Source organism: Oryza glaberrima, chromosome 4 (genome assembly GCF_000147395.1).
Source record: "Oryza glaberrima chromosome 4, OglaRS2, whole genome shotgun sequence".
NCBI lineage: Eukaryota > Viridiplantae > Streptophyta > Magnoliopsida > Poales > Poaceae > Oryza > Oryza glaberrima.
In genome coordinates this window covers 2,055,223-2,067,131 of record NC_068329.1, presented here as the reverse complement: position 1 = coordinate 2,067,131, position 11,909 = coordinate 2,055,223, and the positions used below count along the sequence as shown (strand labels likewise).

At 42.4% G+C, this 11,909-nt stretch overlaps 1 protein-coding gene across 2 annotated transcripts; it reads right to left on the bottom strand.

The window, feature by feature from the left end:
- Positions 1-5,462, bottom strand: LOC127770735 (probable pectate lyase 8). Of its 2 annotated transcripts, none has more exons than XM_052296547.1 (7): positions 5,243-5,462; positions 4,977-5,066; positions 3,852-3,950; positions 1,763-2,405; positions 1,286-1,389; positions 954-1,092; positions 1-838 (listed from the first exon to the last, which is right to left on the bottom strand). In XM_052296547.1, the coding sequence occupies exons 1-7, from the start codon at positions 5,365-5,367 to the stop codon at positions 617-619; spliced, it is 1,422 nt and encodes a 473-aa protein (XP_052152507.1). In that variant the 5' UTR covers positions 5,368-5,462; the 3' UTR covers positions 1-616. The 2 variants fall into 2 exon arrangements, with proteins under 2 accessions (XP_052152507.1, XP_052152509.1); XM_052296549.1 differs by having other exon boundaries at positions 3,852-3,947.
- Positions 5,463-11,909: the final 6,447 nt, after the last annotated feature.

Genomic DNA, 11,909 nt, shown 5'->3' with positions numbered 1-11,909 from the left:
TAGTATAACATAAATATTAAGCCTGCTCTTTAACTTTCAGTGAAGAAGAGGAAAGGAGGGTAAACTATGCATATTTTCGTCTTTTACAGCAGTAGCACTCACTCCACGCACGGCAAACACATCTGCAACCCAAGGCACAAAACAAAACATTGTGGTAGACTCTTCCTTTCGACAACCAAAGGTATTGTGAGACGTCGAGCGCCCCCTGATCTCGCATTACACTTGCTATGATCAGGGGGGCAGACATCATCATCGATCCGACACAAAACATACACACACTCAACACACTCAGATGTCTAATAGGAGACCGAGCGAACGACGAAATCTCAATCAGCAACGCTTCTCGCCTGCTGCCATTGACAGTGTTCACAGTTGGGAGCAGGGGGAGGTTGAGGAAATGGTGAATCTTCTTGGAGAGGGTCATATATAACCATTGTCAAAAGCTGCAAAAAGAGAGAGAGAGAGAGAGGGAGAAGGGGAGAGAAAAGAAAAGGCTGTAACCCGCGATGTTCCGGTAGTAGCTTTTAGCTTCTTCTATAATTCTTGTGTTTCTTTTGTGTTGTCGTGGCGCGATTGCGGTGTTGCGCAACTCTCTCTTTCTCTTCTCCGGTGTGCACTAGCAGGCTGAGCCCCCGCGGCACGACAAGGCACCCGCACCGGATGTGATGGTGCCAACCATGGATGATGACTTGGCACCGAGGCTTGAGGCGCGCGAGTAGCTGGCCGAGGCGCCTGCACCTGATGGGGTGAAGAAGGCGCCGTTCAGGAGGAGATCCCCCTCTGATCTCCAGTTCCAGCCCTTCCAGATGGTCTGAGCAGTCTCAACCCTCTTTGTAACCTGCATCAGTTTGTTCATACCAAATGCTAGTTAGTTATTAAGAGACTGAAACGGTTGCTGAATGTGAATCCAGGAACTTGGTGATGGACAGACAATCAGAGAAAGCGAAATGTACCTCCTTGGCAAAGGGATTTGTCGGAGCAAGGTAGCGGTTGCCCTGGCTGTTGATGGTTGGCTCTGCACTTCCACCAATTGCATACATCTCCCAGTGGGTATAGTCATTGTTCACCACATGGAAATAGCCATGCCTGCACCTGAAAAAAGGGCAAAATTTTGTTTTGGTGACAACAGTTAGTAAACTGTCAGAAATAAACTGCAGGTTCGCCGATGATATGCTGAATACAGACAAGCATGATGTGTATGCTATTGCAGTGTGGTGGTCAAGTTTTAGTGTCTTGAGGAACATAAAGACAAGATTGGTTCAGTTCATCAGTTTTTAGTTTTTACCTTGGCATTCTCTGAATAAGACCTTCTCCGAAATGGTTGAATGCTATCGTGACCTGCATTGCCTTGTCCTTGACATAGGAATCGCTGTGACCCAGGAGCATCACCTGCATCATGCGTTTATCATCAGTGAAAAATCCAAGCAGGCTGCTTTCATATGACAACAAACGAATCCACGTGAGATGCAAAAAGCAACATACTACACAGCAGCAGTACGGCCAGGCCAACCGACAATCTTGAGGTTAATTAGATTAGATAGATTTGCAAGAATATTTGCCACTGAAAGTTAGACTAAACTACAGTGCTGCTGGTATAAAAACAAACAAGTACTTCACATACGCCAAAACACTAGTGAGTGAGTGATTCCAATGGATTATAAGTTACATGTGTAGAAAACAAAAGATGAATGATCATTGCAAGACAGAAAAATGAAATGGAAGGATCTAACTAGGATGGACAAAAACATGGAAAGATGGATACCTCATTGTGGTGGGTGAAGTAGTTGTTGGACACTGTGATTGCAGTGGAACCCATGATGGCGTCGATGAGGCCGTCGGCGCAGTTGGAGAGCGAGCAATGGTCAACCCAGATGTGGCTGGCGCCGAAGATGGAGACGGCGTCGCCGTCGGCCATGGTGCGCCACCCGTAGTGGCTGGGCGAGCTCCGGACCATGGCATTGCCGGTGGGCCTGCAGTCATGGATGTGCAGGCCATGGATGATGACGTTGGTGACGTACTGGATGGTGATGCAGGCGCCATTGGCGATGTGCACGTTGGCGCCACGGCCGTCGATGGTCTTGAAGCTGTTCATGATCAGCTCCTGCTTGAGCGTGATCACCATGTCGCGCTTGAAGACGATCCACAGCGGCTCGTCGCGGATGACGGCGTACCGGAGCGTGCCCTTCTTGGGGTTCACCGCGTCGTCGTCGCTGGGGTCGGTGACCACGTAGATCTTGCCGTCGCGGCCGCCGATGGCGTTGCGGCCGAAGCCGATGCCGCAGTCGGCGAGCCGCTGGCGATTCTTGTGCCAGTCCGGGTCGCACCTCCAGCAGTCGTCGATCGGATTGCCGGTGCCGCACGACAGGTAGCCCAGCTTCCTCCTCGCCGTGCTGTTCCTGATCGACCTGATGATGAATTCCATTGTTAAAAAAAACTCCATTATCTTTTAATCACATCATGAATCAATCAACCAAGATCGTGTTCAGTTTTCAATTTTAATTATGAAATGAAGCAATCTGGCATGTTATCTTGTTTCATGAGTGACAAGCGATTTCAATTCAGGCACAGTACAGAGAGTGTGATCATCAGTGCGCACAACTCAACAAACGAATTCCATCCATGTCCACTCGTTTTAAGCTCTTCTGTGTGGAGCTGACCTGTCGGCGAGTACTAACTACTAACAAACTGGACTACCAACTAATAAGCTGAATCGGTTCTTGCCACCAAACGAATCCTACTGCTACCTCAAATGTCAGTCACCAGTCGATTCTTTCTACCAGCAGCAGCTAGATGAAGATGCTACTAGCCTACTAGTATGTATGTTTGCAATGTGAAACAAACCATCGGATTGATTAGTGGTTGGGGATGGGGAATTTTTCTGGTGCGCGCGCCATGAATGCGTCCACGGTGGCGCGTCGCAAATGCAGGAGGTAGGCAGAGACAGGTCCACATGAGTGGGCAGCCACAGAACGTGGTGTGTCACACATATACACTGCTACTCACCTCACTCCACTTCACTATCCCAGTGGGAAGAGCATATGAAGCCTCGTTCTTTTCTGGTTAAGATAACGATCGCGCTTTTAAAACGGTTAAACAGTCCATTTTTCCGCTAAACCATTTTCAACAGAAGTTATTTAAAAAATATCTGATAAATTTACTTTTTTTCAAGTTTAAAATAGTTAAAACCTAATTTATAGAGGACTAGTGGTTTTTCTTCATTTTGTTTATCCGTACGGGGCCGGAGTTTGGTTGCCGTGGCTTGGCCGGAGTTAATACGCTCCGGCCACATATCCCTCCGAGTTAGTACGTCGCAATAAAGCGTCCTCCCACCCTCCATGCCAGGTGGGGCCCACATGTCAGTGGGTTGAACTAAAGTACAGCACACTGCTGCACCGGCTTCGTCTCGCCGGATCAGATCTGCATGCTCCGGTCAGGTAGGAGTACTCAGCAGAGTCAGGTTCCATTTCTTCACTTTTTCTTTCTCGCCTTTTGTTTCGGAGATCAGTGGTGTGAGTGTGTGTGTCACTGTGCGGGTGGGCCCGGCTTGTCCGGCGGTGGCTGTGCTGCTGTGTGAGTGGGACGGACGATAAAAGTGCGGACAAAAAAAAAGGCCATTACTGATGCTACTAGTGATAGTAGCTTACTTACTTACTGCTGCTACTCGTCACTACTGCAATTAAACAAGCAGATCTATGCAATGATCCAGTGACAATTGCAAATTAATCTGCAGCGACAGTCACACTAAAGCAAACGATGACGGTAATTAATGCTTAACAACAACAGCTTACGATTAATTAGGATATTAGATGAGAGAGAGGGAACAAGGTCTGGAATGGAGGAAAAGGACGTACATGTGCACTTGCGAGACCACCTCCTCCGGGTCGTCCACCGCGCCGGGCACCGTCATCGCCGCCGACGACGCCTCATCGCCATCACCATCATCTCCTCTGCTGCAAAATCATTTCATTTCATATTTTCATTTTCAGGTGAGAGTGGGATCGACCAACCTAATGGACGTACTGCAATGCACATGCAGCTGATAGCAGCAGTACAAAATGAAATTAACACGGATAAACTAAAAAAGGTTGCGATTTTAATCAGCACAGGAATTTAATTACCTACTCCGCCAAAATAGTACTAGTACCAACATTTTGTAAGGCATGAATTGTTTTCAATTAAAAAAAGAACTTTTGCAGTGGGTGGGAAGAGTGGATGGATCCGTGCACCGTGGTGATGATTCGAGCATGCAAAAATGCAAAGGATCATTCATGGTCGGTCGGTCTCCAAAACAAAAGGTAAAAATGTTTAAACAAACAGTAACCTACTCCTGCGGTTTGGCTACGCGCACTCGAGGCTGCACCCCAAAAGCAATACCAACGCAATCTAGTATAGTAAATCTTCTCTTTTTTGTTGGGTGCGGTTTCGGGGGACGCGAAGCAGCGTAGGCTAGGGATTTTGCCTCGCTTCTTTTGGGCAGCTTTTGTGTGTTTCCAAAGTCTTTTCACCGCTTGACCATGGCCGGTGCAGCCGCAGGACAACCCGGAGTACACCAAAAAAAAATTAAAATAAAATAATTTCTCCCTTAGGGCGAAATTGGATGGATTATCTATTTACGATATTGCCCCTGACAGCTCTGCCACCGTAACGAACTCGCAACGGAAGCATCTCCCATTTCACACGCTCGCACGCCTCTGATCCCGAATCGAGAGTTCACGGATTTTTCACCGCTCCGGAATCCCCCCAAATTTACGAATTTTCACGAACCGCGAAACCGAAAAGTTTTTGAGGAATCTTTTCGGAATTAAATGAAAATGTTTCCGTTAAAAAAAGGAAAAAGAAACCCACCGCCGCCGCAACGGCAACCTCCCGGATCTGCTTTTCGTTGGCCAACGGCCCAGATCACGCGAGGGTGACGAACCGACGGTCCAGATGCGTCCATCGGGAGAGGAGAGGTGAATTGGACATGAGGAGCTCACCTCGCCGCCGCCGCGGCCGCCGCAGTCGCCGGCCAGGACGAGTCGCGCAGCCACCGCCGCGTGCCGCTCGCCGCCGCCGTGCTCCCGGCCCTGGAACGGGACGGATCAAAAAGGGCTCAAAAATCACAGCAAAAAAAAAAAAAATCAAGCAACTCGAACTCCCAAGACGCAAGCACGAACACGAGCACAAATTTCCATCAAACCAAGAACACACGATCAGAGCATCCCAAGAGAGACGCAGGAGAGGCATTAGAGGATGAGCTCACCGGAGGCCAGCGAGAAGCCGCCGCCCGCCGCTCCCGCCTCCGCCGCTGATGAGCTCGACGGTGCCGGTGAGAAGCACCAGCAGCACCAGCGCCGCCGCCCACCTCCTCGCCGCCGCCTCCGCCATTGCTCCCGCGCCTCGACGCAGCTAGGGCTCGGAAGCAAACACTTGGTGGAGGCGAGAATGGAAGCAGAGGAGGAGGAGATCGAGGCTGAGGAGGAGGGCGTCGAGCGCCGCGCCGATTTATACTAAGCTCGCCTTCTTCATCGGGACACCTCCTCACCGCATTCCCCCTCGAGAACAACTTATTCACAGATAGGCCTTCCGTGTCGCGTGCTCGAGGACCTGGATGTAATTATGTGAAAGTCGAGGGGTAGGTGGGTGTCTGAAATCTCAATGCGCCTCGTACTAAACCTCCCGCCAACTAATTGCGGTGATTAGAGGACGCTAATCGCTGGAAGTAAGTACGATTATAGTAATCAGGTTGAGTGTGCTGCTGCAGTAGTGTAGTGCAAAAAAAAAAAAGGTCAAACTGTACCGGTGCTTTGCTTTGCAATCCGAATGGTGGGCGTCACAAAGACTATGCAAACCAAATCTCCCCAAATGTACCATGTCATTTGGTCCTAGTACTTGCATATAAGATTGGAATTTTATAGCACTGTTTTAGTTTGTTCTTCAACGGTGGGGTTATCCGAGTAGCCATACCCAAGTTCACTCATTTTAGGCAAATTTGTTACATTACATTTAAAGTTTACGATCTTTGCTACAAGATACTCAAACAATATGTCTTTATTAGAGAATACTTGTGAAAACATATTAATTAGCTACGGGATACGGGACACATTATTTTACTATATATCCAGTGTCAAATAAACAAGTTTGCCCATTAGACATGTTTCATTTTAACCCGTATAGATCTAGTTTAAACTGTACCTAGATGAAGGGAGTGAGAATGGACTGAACCAGGGAGAATGGACTGAATCACGGAAGTGAGAATGGTCGCTAGACCCAATCGCCTTCCAAGCCGATGAATATAAGGATAAATTGGTATTTTCCATGCTTCTCTCATCGTTTGCGCTGAATATAATAAAATATTATATTCGGTGTCCTGCAACTAATTACTGTATTTTTATGGTGTCTTACAACAAATATATGTTTTAGTGTCCTGTAGCAAAGATAATGAATTTGAGTTCCTTTAGCAAATTTTGCCATCACTTTATTATTGTCTCAAACCATTGAACTATTACCTCCGTTATCAAATGAATGGTAAATATTGTCATAAAACACTTTTATATTGTTATAAAAATTAGTCGATATAGCGGAACGACGACTAACCTTCCCGATCGCTTCAGTCATCGATCACCCAAGACATGCCAGATGACAACACAGGAACACACGATTTTGTTAACGAGGTTCAGCCGAAGCCTACATCCCCGGGGCTCTGATTATGGGCGCTCCTCCCCAACCAATATAGCTCCTAGCCGCTACGAGTCCATGGCATCGCCGCCATCCTCTCCATACGTGTCTACGCTACATTGTAGTCGCCATGGTTACATTGTGGTGCCCCCCTCTCTATTTAAGAGAGATGCCGGGTTACAGAGTCCGACTCTAACTCCACCCCCTAACACCTATTACAACTCCAAGTCCAACTGTAACCAAATAGGACTAGTATATTCGACACCTATTCTAACACATATGGTTATACTTTTTATAGTTTTTATCAATATGTAACTCAGAAACATACATGTCGATGTCCAATACGATAAGTAGTTGTTCTGCGCTTGTTCTTCTCCAACAATTCTTTAGATAAGAAATGCAACATCCATTTCAAAATTAAAATGAATAGTAAGATACACAGGCAATACCATAATACCATAATTTAACCATTTATCTTGCATTTTGCTTAAACAAATCACTGCCATCCTGTTTAGGCAGGAGGGGGGGGGGGGCATTTTATTAAACACGTGCCATGTTGGTCTTCACTGCTAAGTTGGACACCATGCTAGTATAACACCACACACTTGTGAGCTACATGGACAAGATAAGCTCAGATGCTTATGTGATTAGATAAGTTACATGTGCAAGCAACAAGATGCAAACTAGTACCGTATTTATATTTATGTGTGACGCTAAATATCATATTTCGATCAACACAACTATTTCAATGCTTAGCAATAAACAACGAGGTTGAAGGCTCCTTTAGAACAAAGGTTTTTCTTTTTGAAATTTTGTAGGAATTCAATCTTGTGGTGTACGGTCCTATTTTATCAAAGGAATAGCTGCTAAAAGTCCTATAAAATTTTCTTGGATTGGCTCAAAACATAAAAAATTTAGAGGAATTTTGACATAAGGTCCAACCTCTCTTTTTTTGGAGGGGGAGGTGTGGAGGGGGGGTATTTATATCTATCTCTTTTTTCTAATTCCTGTGTTTTCTTGTACGTTGCATTTAAATGATCATTCCTATAACTTTCTTGTATTTTCTTCAATCCATATGATTTGAGGTATAATCGAATTTTGTTTTTTTAGTCATGTACTTTTCATAATTTCGCATTCCGAAGGAGCCCCCTCACTTTTTTTTTTAGATTTACTAGCAAGATGAGATGCTTTATTAAAATGGACTGATATAAAAAGAACTCATCACCATATATAGTTGTAGGCACATAATTATGAGCCATAGGAATTAATCATTATAGATTTTCATCTGTTGGGATGGAAAACAATTAATGGATTGATCTTGTAAGTGCCCCCGCCATCTGCAGAGACTTACAAGATCATGTGCTGATGTGCATGCTGCCAATTGCGATTCCCTTACTGAGTTACACATTGGTCCCACTTTCGACTTCTTTCGAGTTAAAAGACACCTCTTATTTAGAGGAATTACATAGAAATTTTAGATGATTTCAATTCTATAGGAAGAAATCCTATTACCTTTGAAACAAATGATTGAATCCTATTTTATCCTTTGAAAATCCTTTGTAATGGACAATCCTATATTGATTTTGGAGGAAATTTAGCAAGAGCTTCAACCTCTTAGAAAATTTTCTTTGAGTCTATCTCTTTCATTCGATTCCTGTGTTTTTCCTACGATCCAATCAAACGGTCATTCTTGTCAGAATTATTTGTCTTTTCTATTCCTATATTTTTTTCATTCCTACGATTCAAAGGGGCCCTAATCGTTTTGTGCTATAATGTACGTACGAGACTTAACCGACCAAATAGACTAATACATGTGCTCGTTTGAAGCATAAGGCGAAGAAAAGTTCCTCATTTTTTTTACGCGTGCTTCTAAACTTTCCAAACTTCTATATGATATTTTTTTTAAAAAAAAATCTATTGAAAAGTTGCTTTAAAAAATCATATCAACTATTTTTAAAATTTAAATTAATTAATACTTAATTAATCATACACAATTATTCAATTGATTTTACGTATTTTCTCTATCTTCGCTTTTTTTTTCCTTTCTCTTAAATACACCCTAAAACAACTTTGTGAAGGCTTTGTTGAAAAGATGTTTTACAAAGAAACGTAGTAGTGTTCAGTGGATAACGAGGTTGCTAGTCAACTTCTACTATTTCTCTAAGACAACTATTATTTTAGAACTATTTACACATGAAACGAAAAAACTCATTAGTATATTATTAATTAAATGTAAAAATGTCATAAATTTGGAATAGATTTATTTTTTAAAAACACTTCTATATAAAAAGTATTTTTCACAAACCACAACATACGTTAGCAGTTCGGAAAGCATGCTAAATGTAAAATCACCGATTGATTTAAAGAGTAGTAAATCTGGATAGGTTACTAGTTAGTTTTGCCTTTCCTTTCTTTACGAAACGCAACACAAACACAGATGTTCATATACACGTGAGTACAAAACATCTCATTAAAATTGAGCACATCAGACACTAAAATTGATTTTTTTAGAATTAATGAAGTAACGACTTATTATTGACGGGTACATCATTTACCACGGAAATAATAATTAGTTGTAAAACGAGAGAGCTATTAACGTACAATTAATTAATTTTAATTATTACAAACTTATAAAATATATTTATTTGATATTTTACAGCAACTTATATATAAAAAGAAAGTTTTCACATGTGAAAAACGCTCTTAGCAGCTTAAAAAGCGTGCTAACGGAAACCACATTATAATCTGATCAAACGAACATGGCCATAAATCATTACAAGAAAATAAACTGTTGTTCGGACCCTCAAAACTCTAGATGACACCGAATTATGCTCGAACAAAATTCGTTAAGCTCAGGAGCAGTATTGTAGTAATTCGAATTCCGAGGAGGTGGCCGGCCGGCCGGGCGGTTGGCTCAAAACCTCGCACAAACGAAAAGCTCGCAGCTGTCCCAAAAAAGAAAAAAAGAAAACCCGAGAGAACACAAAATTTGTACAAAATGGAGGGGGCTAAGTGGTTAAACTCCACCGCCGTCTCGTGACGTGCGTGCTGCCGGTGTCGGTCCTCACGTGCCACCCGCTCCGTCTCAATTCTCACCTCTTCTCCTGGGCCCCCACCTCCCTTCACTGCACGCGTACCCGCCTACCACCCGGTGGGCCCCATATGTCAGCGACGGAACCAGGGTAACCCGGGTGGGTTTGTCGGTGCGGCACGTTTTTCACTTTAACCGCGTCGCCGTTGCGCGGTGGGGCCCCCGCCGAAGCATCCCAAGGACCATCGAAGCATCGCTGACAGGTAGGCCCGGATGGGGTGGGGACCACCTGCAAGGTGGCGCTCTCTCGTTTTGTTGTCAGATGGTTGGGACCCACGGTGACGCGAGCCCGTTTCTTTGCGTTCTTTTTTTTTTTCTTGCTGCAGTTTGGTTTTGTAGGAAGGTTGCGGTTTTGATGCTAGTACCATTTATTTACCATGGCAAATTAAACGCTTTTCTGGGGTTTATAAGAGCAGGTATAATAGCAAACTATAAGTTAGCTATAAACATATTTTAAAGAGATAAAATAAGAGAGAAAAAAGCAGCGGACTACAGATCGGTAGCCAGCTATGTATGACAGGTGGGACCAGATAGTAATAGTATAGTAAGCAAATATTGTATGAATTTGCTATTAAATTGGCTATACATGATTTGGAGCTAGTAGTTGGCTATATTATTAAACTTGCTCTAAGGATGGGAGCCTCATTGCTGCGCTTATGCTTACGCTTGTAAACCAAATTTGAATTTTAAAACGTAGTTTCAAAATTGATTTCACAAATTAATAAATTATTAAAGATATATATATAAAAGTTTTATTCACAAATTATTTTTTTAAAGAAATAAACAGAAGTATAAGTGTAAAGTTAGGGTTGTTCATATGATAGATGCAGAAAAACTAGACAAATCTAACCACATTGAAATTTTCTATAAAAGTTTTATTTTAATTCCTATAATAATATCAAAATTATATGTGTTCGCCAACAAGCATCACTAGTTTCAATTTCCATACGTTTTTTTAACTCGCTGAAAAAATCTTTTTTTTCAAAAAAAAAGTCATGCATTCCAAAGAATTTCTGCATTTGGTAAGTCGTAAAAACGAAAATGGAAACCCCAAAAAAAAGGGGATCACATGAAGCCATAATATGGATGGCCATCTGCACATGGTGACAGCAGACAAGGAAAAGGGATGGACAAAATTATGATCGCTTGCTTACATTACATTGAGAGCTCCACTCAACTTCACCCGGAAGTTATGCAAGCCAGGAGCATAATACTAGCTTAATTAGGCATCTCTCGATCGAGACGAACCAATTTAATTTAACCATCTTCTATTTAATGTAACTAGGAAGGTGGCCCGCGCGCATGCGCGGGCAATTATATTATTGGAAGGTAAGATTATTGTTTGTTCAAAAATTTTGTCAAATAAATTAAGGGCAAACTAAAGTTGGGATAATGGTATTTTATAATAATTTAAGGGTTCTATTTTTCTTAAGGTATGTTAAAAAACCATTAATAAACTTTTGAGTAGGAGATGGATTAAGTACTTACCGCTTTTGAATCATGTTTTTTTTCTCGAGTAAATAAGAAACTATTGCTAGTTAATTATCATATAATCCATACATATACATATCGTGTATTATGTCCACAAATGAAAAATGCAAGAGCAAGATATTCAAATTAAATCGTCTCATGAAGGCGCGTGATATAGCAAGAAAGGGAGGGAAGCGTATGCATAGAAAAAAAGAAAAAAAAGGGGAAAAATGAAAAAAACGGAGGGGAAGCGTACGTACCCACGTACGTAGGTGCATACCTATGCCGTGGGAGGAGAGGTGAGACATCATAGTATTTAGTTTGTTCTAAGATCAATTTAATTATAATATTAACCGCGTAATATATATGTATGGGGTACATGGTAATATTTGTTCTAGCTTCATCCATGTTTATATACATGTAGAGATAAATTAATTATGTGGCTAGCAAGCCATTAGATGTCTAATTAACAACAATTAATTTTGACACCTATTTATAATTGTTCATAGTAGCGCTTACATATTCATCTTACGACTTTGATTATCCGTTGATCCCAATTTACTGTTCACTATGACTCGCATGAAAAAAAAGTACTACTTAGGGTTTAGGACAGCTGAAATTCATGAATTATTTGATTTATATGATAGCTATTTGAGGGTATAAACAAATGAATTGACTTTTGAAAGTTAAA